Genomic DNA, 17,804 nt, shown 5'->3' with positions numbered 1-17,804 from the left:
CGCCCCAAGCTATGCCCACCAGCCAATCAGAGCGACTATATGCAAATTAACCCAACCAAGATGGCGGCTGGCAGCCACAGAGCTGGAGCAAGCAGGAGGCTTGGTTGCCCCGGCAATGGAGGAAGCCAAGCTTCCCGCCTGCCCTGGCCGGCTGTGGCCTCTGCAAAAGGCAACAAAGTTTCAATTATAGAAGATAAATAAATCCCAGATACCTGCTTCCAGCCAGCCTCCACAGGGAGCTTGGGTGGCTGGGGGCTGTGGTCAGCCTGCAAACAGCCATCAGCCCCTCATCCAGGATGGCCAGGCACCCCAGTGTACTGGGCTGCATATCTGACACTTCGGCCAGACGGGGCACGTTGTGCTGCCTGTTCCTAAAACACATAGATAGGAAGGTACTGACATCAGGCCAGGCCTTGAGATATGGTCTCATGGCCCCTTCCCGGCACTCTGTACTCTCTGTTCCTAGAACACATAGATAGGAAGGTAGTCACTGTATGATGCTATACTGTGTCGAGAACTAATTATGTAAACAAGGCTTTGTAACTTTGTGGTTTTTGCAAATAAAAGTACTGTAATTCCGGTAGTCATTGCTGCAGTTCAGCCTCTGCTTCGGCAGGGTGCTGTAACTGTAGTCAGCTGGCCAGCTTAATAAAGGCTCTTAAATTTGAATTCTCAGTTGGTGGTCTATCTCACTGAGTGGACCCATAACACCCAGCAGGACCCCCCAACCTGAAGGGGGTGTGGCCAGCCTAAAAACGGCCCTCAGCCCATCACCCAGGCTGGCCTGGCACCCAGCAGGGACCCCCACCCTAATGGGGCTGTGGCCAGCCTGCAAACAGCCATCAGCCCTTCACCCAGGCTGGCTACACCTTCATGGGGTGAGGGTCCCCGCTGGAGTGCCTGGCCAGTCTTGTTGAGGGGCTGATGGCTGTTTGCAGGCTGGCTAAGCCCCCCAGCAGGGACCCCCACACTGAAGGGGCTGTGGCCAGCCTGCAAACAGCCATCAGCCTCTCACCCAGGCTGGCCAGGCACTCCAGCCGGTGCCAGAAGCCAGTCCATCCTTGCTGCTTGACACAGTCGCTGCAAGGAAGAAACATCTGCATAGCATATGTTTCAAGGGACCTGGCGTATATGGCATACTGTTCTTAATATGTTTGCTCCCCTTCTTGGTGCTATGTGTTTTAACCAAGGTCACCTCTCTGAGAAAGGTTGTTTCCCTAGGTAGGGATTTTTCCCTGAAGTTAGGGAGGGAATAAAACCCCTTAACTAAGTTCCAGGCGGGTAGTTAATCACTTTAACTATGAACAATCACTCTTAAGCTACATAATCTTTACTCCCTGGAATAGAGATAAGAAACGCCCTAACCTTTGGAATAGAAATTGATAAGATTAAAATCAACTGGTATAAATACAGATGTAACAAGACAATAAGACACAGAACCTGCCTGGAGATCCTGGCTAGAACCTGGCTAGAGAACCTGGCTAGGCTGCTGATCAGCTGAACACTGTCTCCATGTCATTCCTTCTTCGCCGACTCCATCCACACCTTTGGGAACCCCCGGACCTGCTGGGGCTGGACCCCAAAAAGCAGGGACCCCCAGCCTGAAGGGGTGTGGCCAGTCTGAAAATGGCCCTCAGACCCTTACCCACACTGGCCAGAGACCCCAGCGGGACCCCCACCTTATCTGGAACACCCGCAGGGCAAACCAGCCGGCCCCCACCCATTCACCAGGCTTCTATCCTATTTAATAAAAGGGTAATATGCAAATTGACGCTAACAGCAGAGCGACTGGGAATCACTGGTCACTATGACACACACTGACCACCAGGGGGCAGGCGCTCAATGCAGAAGCTGCCCCCTGGTGGTCAGTGCGCTCCCATAGGGGGAGCTCTGCTCAGCCACAAGCCAGGCTGACGACTGCCAGTACAGCAGTGGTGGTAGGAGCCTCTCCCGCCTCCTCAGCAGCACTAAGGATGTCTGACTGCAGGTTAGCCCTGCTTCCCACTGGCAAGTGGACATCCCCTGAGGGCTCCCGGGCTGCCAGAGGGATGTCTGACTGCCAGCTTAGGCCCAATTCCCCGGTGAGCCGGCCTAAGTCAGTAGGTGGTCATCCCCCGAGGGTTCCAAAACTGTGAGAGGGCACAGGCTGGGCTGAGGGACCGCCCCCCCCCCCCCCCGAGTGCACAAATTTTTGTGCACTGGGCCTCTAGGAGTTTTATAAACATTCTTTACAAGAATGGGAAGACTAGCTGGCTTATTTCTTCCCTGACTCACTTCTTCTACCTCTGTGACTTTCTAAATAAACTTTTGCTTATATTTGAGTCTTCACTCTGAATTCTTTCTTAGCCAGGACTCAAGTACTGAGGTTTTGTGAGGGGGTAGAGAGGGGTGATTGGGGAGAAGGAATGGGAAGATCAGAACATATTTTACAAACCAGCTTTTTTCACCTAGCCACTGACCCTATACTCAACTTCGGGATGAACTCATTAAACACTGGCTGAATGAGTACGCATCCATGAGAAAGTGACTCTGCTTTTAAAGACATGTTAAGGAAAATTTGAAATATGCCTACCCTTTGTCCAGTTAATTCCACTTCTAGAAAATTTGTCCTAAGACAATAATTTGATGAGCATGTTAAAAGTTATGTCTGAGCCCTAAACAGTTTGGCTCAGTGGATAGAGTGTCGGCCTGCAGACTGAAGGGCCCCAGGTTCGATTCTGGTCAAGGGCATGTACCTTGGTTGCGGGCACATCCCCAGTAGGAGGTGTGCAGGAGGCAGCTGATCGATGTTTCTTTCTCATCGATGTTTCTCTCTCATCGATGTTTCTAACTCTATCCCTCTCCCTTCCTCTCTGTAAAAAATCAATAAAATATTTATTAAAAAAAAAAAGTTATGTCTGAGGCCCTGGCCAGGTAGCTTAGTTGGTTACAGCATCATCCTGGTATGCCAAGATTGCAGGTTCGATCCACCATCAGGACACATAAAAGAAGCAACCAATTAATGCATAAATAAAAGTGGAATATCACATCAATGTTTCTCTCTCTCTAAAAATTAATCAATACATTTTTTAAAAAGAGTTATGTCTAAGGCTATTCACTATAACGTTGTTTAAAGTATCAAAATTTGAAACAGCCTGAATGTCCAATAATAGAGATTTGGTTAAATGCATACACCAGAACACTGCATAGCCAATTAAAAGATGATGTACTGACATGGAATATGCTAAGTGAATTGCTACATGAATAAAATAGTTTCAAAAAAGAACATATATGGACCCATTTAAATTTTTTTTAAATTACCATTTACACCAGTATTATTTTATATTGGTTTCAGGTGTATGGCATAGCAGTTAACTATCATATTCTTTACAAAGTGCTTCCCCCAGTATTTCCAGTACCCACCTAACATCATACATAGTTATTACAATACTGGAGGCCCGATGCACGAAATTTGTGCAAGGGGCTTGGCCCCCACTGCCTTGGCAGCCACTTCTGCCTTGGCCCCGCTGCCCCAGCTTTGTATGGAAGGTCTAATTAGCATATTATGCTTTTATTATTATAGACTAGAGGCCCAGTGCACAAATATTTGTGCACTCGGCGGGGGGGGGGGGGGGGGGGGCTGGGCCTCACCCTGGCGTGTGCCCTCTTGAAGTCTGGGACCTCTTAGGGGATGACACCTACTGGCTTAGGCCCACTCACCAGGGAAATGGGCCTAAGCTGGCAGTCAGACATCCCTCTGGCAGCCCAGGAGGGATGCAAATTGCAAACAAAGATGGGATATACACTTGCCAGCGGGGAGCAGGCCTAAGCTGCAGTCGGACATCCTTAGCACTGCTGAGGAGGCAGGAGAGGCTCCCACCACCACTGCTGTACTGGCAGCTGTCAGCCCGGCTTGTAGCTGAGCAGAGCTCCCCCTGTGGGAGCGCACTGACCACCAGGGGGCAGCTTCTGCATTGAGCGCCTGCCCCCTGGTGGTCAGTGTGTGTCATAGTGACCAGTGATTCCCAGTCGCTCTTCTGTTAGGGTCAATTTGCATATTACCCCTTTATTAAATAGGACTAGAGGCCTGGTGCACAAAAATTTGTGCACTCAGGGAGAAGGGGGCGTCCCTCAGCCTGGCCTGTGCCCTCTCGCAGTCTGGGACCCCTCGGGAGATAAGGCCCTGCTGGCTTAGGCCTGTTCCCGGGTGGCAGAGGGTAGGCCCAATCCCTAGGTGCAGCCCCTGGTCGGGCTCAGAGCAGGGCGGATCAGGAGGTTGCGATGCCACCCTCAGTCACGCTCAGGGTAGGGACGATTGGGGGGTTGGGGCACCACCCCGTCAAGCTCAAGGCATGGTCGATGGGGAGGTTGCGGCACCACCCCCTATCACGCACAGAGCAGGGCCAATCAAGGGGTTGGGGCGCTGCCCCCTGTCACACACAGAGCAGGGCCCATCAGGGGGGTTGAGAGCTCCGCCCTATCACGCACAGAGCAGGGTCAATCAGGGGTTTGGGGAGCTCCTCCCTGTCACTCACAGAGTAGGGCCAATAGGGGAGTTGGGGCACCGCCCCGTCACACACAGAGCAGGGCGGATCAGAGGGTTGGGGCACTGCCACTGTCACACTCAGGGCAGGGCCGATGGGGAGGTTATGGCTCTACCCCATCACACACAGAAGAGGGCCCGTGGGCAGGGGTTGGGGGGGTTGGGAGCTCCCCACTATCACACACAGAGCAGGGTTGATCAGGGGGTTGGGGAGCTCCTCCCTGTCATGCAAAGAGCAGGGCCCATCAGGGGGTTGGGGTGCCGCACCCTGTCATACACAGAGCCGCAGGGCGATCAGGGGGTTGGGGAGCTCCCCCGTATCAGGGCTCTGTAGCAGGGCTGATCAGGAAGTTGGGGCACCTTCCCCTGTCATGAACAGAGCTGGGCGGATAGGGAGGTTGTGGCCCCGCCCCCCCATCACACACAGAGCCACAGGGCGATCAGGGGGTTTGGGCGCTGCACCATCACGCTGATCCCAGTGCTGGGAGGCCTCGCGGCTCCGCTGATCCCGGTGCTGGGAGGCATATTACCCTTTTACTATATAGGATAGAGGCCTGGTGCATGGGTGGGGCTGGCTGGTTTGCCCTGAAAGTTGTCCTGGATCAGGGTGGGGGTCCCCACTGGGATGCCTGGCCAGACTGGGTGAGGGGATGATGGCTGTTTGCAGCTGGTCACACACCCTTCAGGGTGGGGGTCCCCACTGGGGTGTCTGGCCAGTCTGGCCAGGGCTGTTGCTCCCAACTGCTCCTTTTTTTCTTTTTCTTTTTTTTTTTTATTCTGGGCCAGCTTTAGCTCTGAGGCTCCAGCTCTTAGGCCTCTGCTGCTGAAAGCAGGTATCTGGTTTGTTTAGGTTCTATAATCAAAACAATGTATAACTCCAGCTCTGAGATCCCGGCTCGCTGAAAGCAGGTTTCTGGGGTTTTGTTTAGCTTCTATATTTGTTACAATGTTTCAAACTGCAGGCTCAGAGGCAGGCAAGGCAGGCGGGGAACGTTGGTTTCCTCGTTGGTTTCCTCCGTCACTGAAGCAAGCAAGCCTCATGTTAGTTTCAAGCTGCCTGGCTGCCGGCCGCCATCTTGGCTGGCAGTTAATTTGCATATAGCCCTGATTAGCCAATGGGAAGGGTAGCAGTCGTACGCTAATTACCATGTTTCTCTTTTATTAGATAGGATAGAGGCCTGGTGAATGGGTGGGGGCCGGCTGGTTTGCCCTGAAGGGTGTCCCAGATCAGGATGGGGGTCCTGCTGGGGTGCCTGGCCAGCCTGGGCAGGGGTTGATGGCTGTTTGCAGCTGGTCACACACCCTTCAGGGTGGGGGTTCCCACTGGGGTGCCTGGCCAGCCTGGGTGAGGGGCTGATGGCTGTTTGCAGGCTGGTTAGACCTCCTTTAGGGTGGGGGTCCCCACTGGGGTACCTGGCCAGTCTGTGTGAGGGGCTGAGGGCCGTTTTCAGGCTGGCCAAGCCCCCCTGGCGACGGAAGCTCCCAGCCTCTCCATTTTTTTTTTTTTTACATTTATTCTGGAATTTATTTACCTTCTATAATTGAAACTTTGTTGCTCTGAGTGGAGCTCAGAGCTGCCATGGGAAGCTTGGCTTCCTCCATCATTGGGGCAACCATGCCTCCTACTTGCTCCAGCTCTGTGGCTGCCAGCTGCCATCTTGGTTGGGTTAATTTGCATATAGTCGCTCTGATTGGCTGGTGGGTGTGGCTTAAGGTGTAGCAAAGGTATGGTCAATTTGTGTGTTTGTCTTTTATTAGTGTAGATTATTGACTAGATTCCCTAAGCTATAATTTACATCCCCAGGACTGTTTTGTAACTTCCAATTAGTAATTATCCATTCCTTCACCTTTTTCACTCAGCCCCCTAATCAACTCCCTTTGGCAACCATCAGTCTGTTCTCTGTATCTCTAAGTCTGTTTCAATTTTTTTTTCCATTTATTTTGTTCTTTAGATTCCACATGTAAGTGAAATCATATGGTATTTGTTTTTCTCTGTCTAACTTATTTCACTTAGCACAATACCCTCTGGGTCCATCAATGCTGTCACAAATGGTAAGATTTCATTCTTTTCATGGCTGAGTAGTAATCCATTGTATATATGTACCACATCTTTTTTATCCACTCATTTATTGATAGACACTGAGTTGCTTCCATATCTTCACTATTTTAAATAAGGCTGCAATTAACATAGGGTGCATATATTCTTTCTAATTAGTGTTTTGGGAGTATGTACACATTTTTAAAAATTTTAATCAGTATGTGTACATCTTCACGTGGAAAGGTCTAGACCAGGGGTGTGCAAACTTTTTTCTGTAAAAGACCAAATAGTGCTGTTTTTTTTAAGGTTTCATAGGCCACATGGTCTCTGTTGCAAACATTCAGCTCTGCCAATGTAGTGTGAAAGTAACTACAGACTATACAAAGAAGAAAGGGCATGGCTATATTCCAATAAAACTTTATTTACGAAAACAGGTGGCAGGTCAGATTTGGCCCATAGGCCACAGTTTGCTCATCCCAGGTCTAGAAGAAAACATACTAAAATGCTAACTGATTATTTTTGTATGGTAGAATTATCGGATTTTTAATTTCTTCTTTTTGTGTTTTCTCAATTAAATTTAATAATGAGCATGTATTATTTTAAAAATTAGAACCAATAACATGCTCTTTTTATGATATTTTTTGTGGGGAGAAAAGGATTTGAGAAGCCGAAGACATGGTCTTGTATTGTTTTGTATTTTAAGATAAATTCTTATTCACTATTTTTTAGTTTTTATGTAGAACACCACAATTCTCAAAACACATCTTAAGAGAAGGAAAGAAGGAAGGAAAGTAGGAAGGGAGGAAAGGATGGAGGGAGAGAGAAAGGAAGGGAGGGAGGGAAGAAGGAAGGAAGAGAGGGAAGGAGGGAGGGAGGGAGGGAGGGAGGGAGGAAAAGAGGGTGATTGGGAGGGAGGGAACAACATTAATCTTCACCCCAGTCCTGGTGTTTCAGAAAATCCCCACAATCAGGTAAAAACGAAACCTACCACTAGACATAAGTCACAGAGGGCCAGCTCTTTGTCAACCTCCTCCAGAATGGCAGAGTCCAGGTTTTCTCCAAACCACACTACATAAGGTCGCAGCAGGCCCCCGCATCCTGCCTCTTCACACCTGTGAAAACATCATCCTTAACTCAACCTTGCCTGAAGGTCTGCCAGGAGGGTCGGAGGAAGACCAGGGGCTGCCCCAAATCCAGTCTGTCCAGATAGGTCACCTCATCCCCTGATCACCATCCCTGCCCTCCCAGCCCATAGGAGCTTGTCCTGAATATGAAGCACTAACTTTAACTGCCTTATAAAGTTTCTATTTTGTCTGAATGCATTGGGTTGATTTAGAGACAAATGTGTTTCAGCTAAGCTTGACCTAATCGTTAAACAGTTTTCTCTTTCACAGTGACTTCATCACCCTCATGGGCATGACTCTGCTCAGTGACCCAGGCCTGGGAGGACACACTGGACTAAGCTTTGTCTCAAACACCCAATCATCCCCTAACTTCATCAATGACCTCCTTTTATTTTCTCTGAGATTCGCCTCTCTCTGATCCTGTCTATAGTCAAGTTCTCCAGTATCAATTACTAGAAACCTGTCACCATTTCCTCCCCACTCTCTCTTAGTCATTTTATTCTACCTTCTAAAGTAACCTCCCCCAAACATAGTTTTCATCATATTAATGTCCTACCCAGGAACCCCTCAGGAGTCCCTGTTCTTTCAAATAGAAACTTTAGCATTTAGTAATGAAAAGCCTTATTAAGAAAAATAAAAAGGGTTCTGTGGTCAAATAAACCAGTGAGATATTAGCATATTGTAACCACTTTTTAGAGAGTAACAATATACTTTAGCATATGAAATGCTCTGAGAAGTCCTACAGTAAAGCAAACATACTCTGACTTGGTTTAATCTAGTGTGATCTGAGCACATAACATCTTTCTTTCAAGCAATGCCTATGAACATCACATGGATATAGTGCTCGCTGAAACACTTTTGGAAGTGCTATTTTAATATCTGGCTTTGAAAACTTGACAAAAATCTTTCTAGGTTTTTAAAAAAATCTACAACATTTTGGTCCTATAATTTCATCTTTGCAAGACCTTTTACTGTCTCCATAAAACTGGATTAATAACACTGATGAGGAGGAAGAGGATGAAGATGACAGTAACTAATGAAAAGCAAGAAGGATTGAAAAGCAGTTTTCTTTCCACAGGTTTGGTTCATCCTCTCTATTTCTGCCCTTGGCCTCATAGGTCAGGACTGGTATTTACATTTGAGGATTTAAGAGGCATCTCACCAAATGAACTTGGATTTTGATTCCTAACTTTCTTTTCTTGCAACCTGGAACAACAAGTATAGATTAAAGATTTTACCCACCGGGGAAGTTTCTCCACTGGGATTCTGGCATCTTGCGTTTCGGGTTCTGGAGCACTGAATAAACAATATTAGAAAAGAGAAAATGTCATTGGTATCATCAAAGAACAAAGGAATAACATAACCCAATAAGTATGTATATTTGCATAGCAGGGTATGGTACAAAACTCCTAATTAATACATGAGCTACTCAAAGAATGGACACCAACTAATTACTAGTGGTTTTACCTCAAGAGGGAATTTGTATGTGGGGAGGAGGTGGAGCAGCCATATGCGCTAACGGGGGAATTTCGTGACTTACATTTTATATGTAATCATTTGAATCTTCTTCAATGACATTATGTTAATATATTTCTTGTATACTTTATACTGATTTAAAATAAGGTAGAATTTTTCTCAATATTCTGAGTCTACTCTTAATTTCTTTCCCTAACTACAATAATAGTACACATTCATCATAGAAATGTTGAAAAATTCAAAAAGATATAAAGCAGAAATCACAACTACCTATCATCCCACCACTCCTGATAATTGCTGTTAAAATTTTGCTGCGCTTTTTTTTAGGTCTGTCATCTATACACAAATACATCAACATGGGAGGAGAGAGGAGGAGAGAGAGAGAGAGAGAGAGTTTAAATACAAAGTTGGGCCCTGACTGGCATGGCTCAGTGGTTAGAGTGTGGGCCTGAGCACCGAGGGCCACAGGTTCCATTCCTTATTAACGGCACTCAAAGGCTTGTACCTGCGTTGCAGGTCTGATCCCCACCCTGCTGGGGCACATGTGGGAGACAACCAATCGATATCTCTCTGTCATGTTGATATCTCCCTCTCTCTCTTTTCCCTTACTCTCTCTCTCTTTCATCTTCCCTCCTCCCTTCCACTCTCTAAAATCAATGGAAAAATATCCTCATTTTTTGGGTGAGGATTAAAAAAAAATACAAAGTTGGGATCAAACTATATAGAGTTAGATCCTGTGGTTTTCACTTAATATTATAAATTGAGAGCAAAATATTTCTTTCATAATATGGTATAATGTATTGGATCCTATTTTTTATAAATATCCATGCAAATCTTAGATTAATATTTCATTTTCCTCGCATTTATGTTCAATTTAAAAGAGAAAACAACACACACTTATTCTATAGTACAGCATAATTACCCTTTTCCTGCAAAAGCTTCACAAATTGGACTCTTGTAATTCTCAGCCACAACCCCACAAGAGGTGCATTGAGTTTTGAATATGCTACCTGAAAAACATAAGTCAAGCAAGACCAGAAATAATATCAAGAGCAACTGTCTCCATGTCCAAAATGGTACAAAATCACTTAGTTTTTATATTTTCATTTTAGCAAATGGGCCTACCCTAGGCATCATGGGAAATGTAAAGGCATGCAGCATTATTGAACAAGCCAGGAGCATCTACCCTCCTGGACTTTGTACTCTAGAGGGAAGAGAGACAGATGAAATAATTATTCATGACTAAGGAGCTCTCACATTACTCAGAGTGATGCTCAGGTAGGCCTGAACTGATCAATAGGGTAGATGAAGCCAACCAACTAAGGGCATGATTTACTAAGTACATGATTGATAAAGGTTTAATAGCTTGGGATGTGTTTACAAATCTTAATTTTAAATTAATAAAGCTTGAATATTTTATGTAAAACCAGATCAATCAATAATCAATCAACTAATAAATGAAGAAAATAACTGTAAAACTAGCAACCATTTGTTAAGCTCACCCAATAATGGTGACCACAATTCACTACATATTGTCATGTGCCCAGTGCTGTGCTGAGCATGTCACACACACTGTGGTGGATACACATTGTTCCATTGTCCAGTGTCACTCTGTTGAGGACCCATCTCTCCTCTCTCCCATGCCAAGCTGATGAAGGTGTCAATCACATCCTAAAATACAAGCTTGGATACACGTTTCAGACTGGTCCAATCCCAGTACCCCATCCCTCTAGTGATAGTGTTTGGTTAACAGCAGGTAAGTGACCCAAGCAAGGCTCCCCGAGGTTGGTTTTCTGAGGAGAGAGCTAAGCTAGAGTGAGCCTGGAGCTGCCAGACGTTACTTTGCTAGCACATGTAGGCGATCAACTACAGAGCGAGAGGTAAAGTAACTGCGAGTGAGCAAAGCTGAGGGAAGGAGAGGCAGAGAGACAGGGAGAGAAAGACAGTGAGCCTGCTGCTGACGTCAGCTTCTCCCAGGCTCCTCAGTGTTGCCAACCAATGTACGTATTTTGTCAGTTTTAGCATGGCTACTTTCCCGTTAGCATCTCTGAAGTTCAGACGCGTCCTGTAACTGCCACTGGCCACATGACGGGTGTAATGTGGTTGCCACAGCCAGCACTTGCACAGACTTGTTGAAGGATTACACCAATGACTGGCATGTGTCCTGACTGGACAAAGGCAGCGTCTGCATATTTCAGCCAACAAACCAGTTAAGGTTCATTTGGGGAAGAAAAATGAGTCCTGGTTGCCATCTAGAACCTTCCACTCACACCTTTTGGTAAGATCAAGAAAGGCCCAACATCAAACCCGCAGAATGTGTGTCAGCAGCTTGGGAGGGAAACGCAGAGATGAGAGGATCCCCCTTAGGAAATGCGGCGTCACCGGTCCCACACACTGCGGAAAGCAGTCACTGACGCCGCGGAGGCCTTCAGAGGTCATTCAGAAGAAATATCGTAACCACTCTATTTTACCCATGTTTTGTTTTTTATATGCATGAGAGTGATCGTTTCTAAAAATATGTATCTAAATAAGTTTTAACAAGCCCTTTCTATTTGTATAAAGCAGTGAATTCTAAGGAGTAATAAAATAAGATATCATGATTTGGGCAGATGATTTTCTTTCTAAGTATCACATTAAAAAACTGTTGCATCTTCAATTTGATGAAAGAAAGGGCTTCCTTTTGTTTTTACCTGAATTTGAAGAGAGTTCTCATCACCTGCAAACAAAAAAAGTCCCAACTAATATGTATATATTATCTTATTTAATGCTTAAAATAACTGGATTCCGATTTTATACATTCTACATGGCAAGTGACAGCCTATAATCTGACACTGCAGAGAAACGAGAAGAGCCATGTGGAAAGTATCCTAGATCCAACAGAAGAAGGTGCCAAAAAGACTTCGGTTAGTAGGTGGCTGACACTGTTAGGACACAAAAAAGGGATGGGATGGGATCCAAGCACACAGTGCTCAACTCTCATTATCAGGGTGACCATAAGCCTAGGCAAAAATGGGCAACCTCACGGCGTGCGCACACAAGCACCATCCCCATTGGCTCACTGCTCCTGGAAAAGCCACTATTAGAAATGCATCCCTTGGAATTTAAGTTTTGTAGACTCTTAAATGCAAATGTCCTTGGGAAAAAATCCTTGCTTGCCCATTGATGCTCTTGTATGAATGGGTTTATTAGATTTTTGGTGAGAGCAAAGAGGGGAAAGGAGCAAGAAGACAAGAGGGGGAAAGGAGGCTGTCGTCAGGGAAGAGAGGGAAAGCCAGAGGGACCTAAGACAAAACCTATGTGTGTCACAACTTGGTGGGCTCGACTCAGTGAAGGTCGCTGAGCAGGTAGCTCCCTAAAGGCTGGAGGGCTTAGCAGAAGCACAGCCTAGTAGACAGTACCAAGTGGGACAAAGGGAAAGTAAATAGATACCCCAGGAATGCCAAGGCCCCCCATGCCAGATCCTGCTAAAGCCACCTGTTCAATGGCCCGCCCCTCCTGGTTCCCTTCAGCGCAGCTGGGCAGTTGTCTCTGGCACAGCCCCCTCAAGAGCTGCTCAGGGCGGGCGCGCAGCTGTGCAGACTAGCGCTTTCCGGTGTAGCAGGCGCACACCAGACACCTGGGTGTGTTGTCAAAATGCAGATTCTGTTTCCGTGAGTCCACGTGGAAAATGGCAGGACATATGCTTTCAAGTCTAGTTCCCCTTCCCGTGTGAGGCTGGGGGTTCTCACCGTGGATTTCCAGAAGGTTCTTGGTGCCAGCCTTGCGGTGCAGCTCATCGATGTTTTGGGTGATGACCATGACCCGGCGGCCCTGCTCACGCAGCCGGGCCTCACACTCAGCGATGGCGAGGTGCCCGGGGTTTGGCTTCACGCGCTGAATGACTTCCCGCCGGTAGTGGTAGAACTCCCACACCAGGGACGGGTTTTGGGCAAAGGCCTCGGGAGTGGCCAGGGTCTGGGGGTGAGAGGAGGCAGGAGTCAGGGAGGGAACGAGCGCTCATGCTCCGTCCAGAGCACAGAGCACAGGCAGCGGCGCGAACGAACCTTGGAGTGCCGGGGCAGTGGCGGCAAACACTGGCCGGCCCCTCTTTCCCTACAATGGGCAGGCAGCTCTGGGAGGGTGCAAGCTGGCACACGTCTGCTTAGGTTCGTGCAGCGTGGCAGACACAGGGCAGGGGCCTGGGCACCAGCCTGTGTCCCAATCCTGGAACTAACAAGAAACCTTGGAGAAATTGGTTTTAATTTCCCCAATTATAACTCAGAGAAAATACAACCTGTCCCATTTGACCCTCAAGGAAGTTATGAACATGAGGTAAAGTAATATGCAAGAAGATAATTTAGGTTGGAGCTCCAAAATGTATGGAGTCAGTATCATTTGTCCAGGAAAAAAAGTGAAATGTAAAATGTCCAATTGAAGTATAATGGCCATAGTTGAGAAACTCAGTTTTTATCACTTACAGTTACACACTCACCATACACATTATATTAACAAAACATAGAAGAATATGTATTTTAAGGTGCAATGCCTCTTCTAGGACAGACAAATCTCATCTACAGTGAACAGACAGCAGAGAAGTAGTTGTCTAGGGCTGGAAGCTGACAGGAAATATACAAGGGAACCTTGGCAATGACCAAAGTATTCTGTGTCTCCGTGGTGGCAGTGGTGGCATCATGCATTTTATTTTACTGTAAAGGTCCCTAACTGCCTGGTAGCCATGTCAGCCTTCATTTGGGGAGTGGATCATCTACGCTGTGGATTATCCATTTCAACCCTGTACTTCCTTCCTTCTTGCCCTCTACTTAGAGCACAAGTGGCCTGAAGCACATGAACCTGGATATACAGGGGTGGGAAAAAGTGGATTTACAGTAATTAATTAATAAAACAAGAATAAACTGTGCTTCATGAACTCACAGCTGTAAGCCTACTTTTGTGCCCCACCCTGTATGTGTCCTGGGAACACAGCTGGAGTCAAACGTAATCTATTGCTTCCCCACAAAATCAGCTGCTCTGACCTGACTGACCACCCTCTGTAAGTTCCTCCTGACACCATCTGAGCCCCATCCCCTGGATCTCTAAATCAGTGGAGGTTCTCTGTGGCTCCTCTTTCTTGTGGGACCCTAATGGCCCTCACTCTTCCTTCTCCTCTCCTTCACCTTTAAGGTGATGATGCCATGTCTACATCCCCAGGCTTTACCTGGAGGGCAGCAGAGGGGTGACAGAACATCCTAAACCTGTGGTCGGCAAACTGCGGCTCGAGAGCCACATGCGGCTTTTTGGTCCCTTGAGTGTGGCTCTTCCTAAGCCTTAGGAGTACCCTAATTAAGTTAATAACAATGTACCTACCTATATAGTTTAAGTTTAAAAAATTTTGCTCTCAAAAGAAATTTCAATCGTTGTACTGTTGATATTGGCTCTGTTGACTAATGAGTTTGCCGACCACTGTCCTAAACCAAGCATGTCAAACTCAAAGGCTAACATGGGCCAAGTAAACAAGGAGCAAGTTTATGTGGGCCTCAAAAAAACAAAAGCTTCAATTTTCATAGAAACATAGGTTTATTTCTATAGAGACATGTTGAATACAAAGGGCTGAAATAAATGAGTGATTGTTAACATAAAATAATAGAACATTTTAATAAAAATTAATATTTTTCTTGAACATTAACTTACCCAACACTGAATAACTGCACAAATTAATAAGCATAACACTTGTTCTCTGAAAGTGAAATATTTCCTGTTTTTCACACCAAACAAGTCAGTAAAAGACCAATGACATGGCAATCGGTAGCTAAAATATTTGCTGCTAGTATTAGTGGAGAGAAATGGTGCACTTGTGCGTAAGGCGCATAAGTCACGTAAGGTACGTAAGGGAAATGAATGCAACATGATTATAATAGTCATTAGCAAATGTTGTAGTTATTAATAATTATGTATAATGGAATATTGTAAAAATTAAGTAACGAAATTTTTATTAAAACGTTTCTTACATACCATTACATTGGCTGGGCCCCAAAAATATTCGTTGTGGGTCACATGTGGCCCACGGGCGGCAGTTTGACATGGTTGTCCTAAACATTTGCCATCCTGAGACCTTTCATTCAGGAAAGAAGGGCAGGTTCATTAACCCTTCACTCAATAAGAAATCATCTGCTAAATTTGGAAGTCAGGTATTGAAGTAATTATTTATGATTGCTTTCATTCAACCAAGAAACATCTATTAAGCACTTACATTGTTCCAGAGTTCTCAGAGCTGGGGAAGGAACAATGAATGAAACAGACAAAATTCCCTGCCCTCAAAATTAGGGATTGCTGGGGGCAGTGCAGGAGACTGACTGCAGAGGGCCTGAGGGAATAATTCGGGGTACAGAAATGTTCCACATGTGATCTTGGTAGTAGCTACACTCTGTATACACTTGTTAGAAGTTACTGAATTGTGTACTTAAAATGGGTGAATTTTATTGTATGGCTAATATACCTCAATAAATTTTTTTTTGAAAAATCCACACCCCCAAAGAACTTAATTTCTAATGGCCTTCATATAAAGTTTTGATTATTAAGCTCTAGGTCTTCAAGAATTCAACTTCAATGTTAATATGAAAAGTTCACAGAAACTTTAAAATGTGTAATCCTTAATTTCAATATCTATAGTAATGAATTATGCTAATCAAGGTTTTCTGATTCTATTTTTTTTTTTCTGAAAAAATGCAAATTATACTTACCTAAAAAATAAGGGACGTGGCTGCTTTGCTTAAATCTCAGATCTTAATCACATGGACATTGTGTCGATGCCAAAATGAACAGGACAAGAGTCACTGCCAATTTCAAAACTTTGCTCTCTGGGTTTCAGCCATCATTAGGTTCTGAGTCAAACTCTGTTATGGTTTCTTTCAGGACATCCTCTTAATATTCTGGAAACACTACTAACCTGAGCTTGCCATTTCCTCCAATAACCTCCGGCTCCTCTGAAAGTTGGAATCCCACTTTCAGCACTAATACCAGCCCCTGAAATGATGACTATGTGGTTTGCTTTTGCAAAAAGTTTCCGAAAATCGGCCATACCTAAAGAGAGAATAAAATCTTTATCAATCCAGTGCACCATTTGGATATTTATATCTCATACCAATCATCTGCATAGGTTTCCCCTGCTCTCTGAAAGTAGAGTGTTTCTTATGAAAACTTGCATAAAGCAGAGAAGCAACTACCTTAGGGCACGTTGTGCTAATGGATGCACAAAATAAGTGGAGATAAAGCACAGATGCTCACAGACACAGTTCAAAGCTGCAGTGCTTGATGCTGAATCTAGCTTCCAGAGAAGGAGCTTGGGGGGCCCTCTTGCTGCTGGGGTGTGCCCTGTCTCTGTAACTCGCTGCAAGACTAATGCTGAATGCTATTTTTGTCTTAAACCTTTTTTCAATGCAAAATCCTCTTCAGTTTTCTTTTGGTTAGAGAAAACAGATACTAATTTAGTTTTTTGTAATAGTGAAGTGGTGTAGAGCAGTGGTTGCCAATCTTTTGGACCTCATGGACCACCGTTTGGCGACCGCTGGTGTAGAGCAAACTTTGGAAAAGCAAGAGATATCTATATTTTGAAACTTGACCTTGTGTGAAATTATACTTTAAGATACTCAAATAAAAATCATTCCTGTATCATGAAAACGCTATCCACGCCCTTGATGTGTGAATGTACAACATCTTAAGAAAGAAGCAGGGCCTTCAGGCACACAGCACTGGCTCTGAATCAGCTCCACCTCCACTCATGTGTGAGATCTTCTGTGAATCACTGACCTTCTGCTATCCTGGGCTCCCTTGGCAATTTAGTGTGCATAATACTGTCCTCCCCAGAACAGGGCTGCTATGAAGATTAATGGATGGGAATGCAACTTCCTTCATGAAAGTAAAGAAAGTAAAGTTGTGTGTGTGTGTGTGTGTGTGTGTGTGTGTGTGTGTGCGCGCACACACGTGCGAAAGAATCCTACCTTCTTTCAGCATCACTACCAAAGGTCAGGATGAGGGCCCCTCCCCTGTGAACAAATGCTGTGCTCTAAACCTAGACACGTGACTTTTTCCTTTATGGCTCAAATAAGAGCTAGACTTTTTAACAAGATGTCATCAGAGACTTGGGGTAACAAAAGGGAATTGAACATAGAGAATAACACGGCACTACGTAATCATAGTCACAGACCATGGCTTGCCCTCTAGATCAAAGGCCTTGCTCTGCACCTTCAGGCATTCTACCCTGATCTCAGACCAACACAGGCAGTAGCCATTACAGAGTAAGGGCTCACTGCACCCCAGGCTGTGCCAAGCACTTCACATGGGTCACAAGATGAGTTTGCCCCTGAAGAGAATGTCCTCATCCCAGGATAAGAACAAGGAGCCAGATTTGACAGTGCCACTGTGTCTCTTGGGTGGCAGAGTATTAGGTCAGGACCCAGCATATGGCTGAGAGCAACACCCTTCTCTCACAGAACCTGCGGCTCTGCAGGCCCTCATGCGAGGGGTAAGTGCTTAGCTCCAGCAAGCCAGATGTAAGCCATACAGAGCTGAGCATAAACTTCAGGGAGAAGTGAGACTCCCTCTCTGCCCTCTACCTGGAAAAGCAAGTGCCAGACCAGCACTGCCTGGGGCTGGCCTGGGCCACAAAGCA

At 45.8% G+C, this 17,804-nt stretch overlaps 1 protein-coding gene across 5 annotated transcripts in view; it reads right to left on the bottom strand.

The window, feature by feature from the left end:
- The window catches only part of SIRT5 (sirtuin 5), a 38,323-nt gene that overhangs the window by 5,922 nt on the left and 14,597 nt on the right, over positions 1–17,804 (bottom strand). For 4 of the 5 annotated variants that reach the window (XM_081087542.1, XM_081087540.1, XM_081087541.1 and 1 more), the window contains 5 exons: positions 16,083–16,216; positions 12,889–13,114; positions 10,083–10,170; positions 8,927–8,980; positions 7,549–7,672 (listed from right to left, as the gene is read on the bottom strand). In XM_081087542.1, coding sequence (XP_080943668.1) covers positions 7,549–7,672; positions 8,927–8,980; positions 10,083–10,170; positions 12,889–13,114; positions 16,083–16,216 — 626 coding nt within the window. Of the gene's footprint in view, positions 1–212; positions 372–7,548; positions 7,673–8,926; positions 8,981–10,082; positions 10,171–12,888; positions 13,115–16,082; positions 16,217–17,804 lie in introns of all 5 variants that reach the window. The other variant, XM_081087539.1, reaches the window with a different exon arrangement.

The sequence above is a fragment of the Myotis nattereri genome (assembly GCF_964212035.1).
Source record: "Myotis nattereri genome assembly, chromosome: 3".
Classification (NCBI taxonomy): domain Eukaryota; kingdom Metazoa; phylum Chordata; class Mammalia; order Chiroptera; family Vespertilionidae; genus Myotis; species Myotis nattereri.
This window is presented reverse-complemented; position numbering and strand designations above follow the sequence as displayed.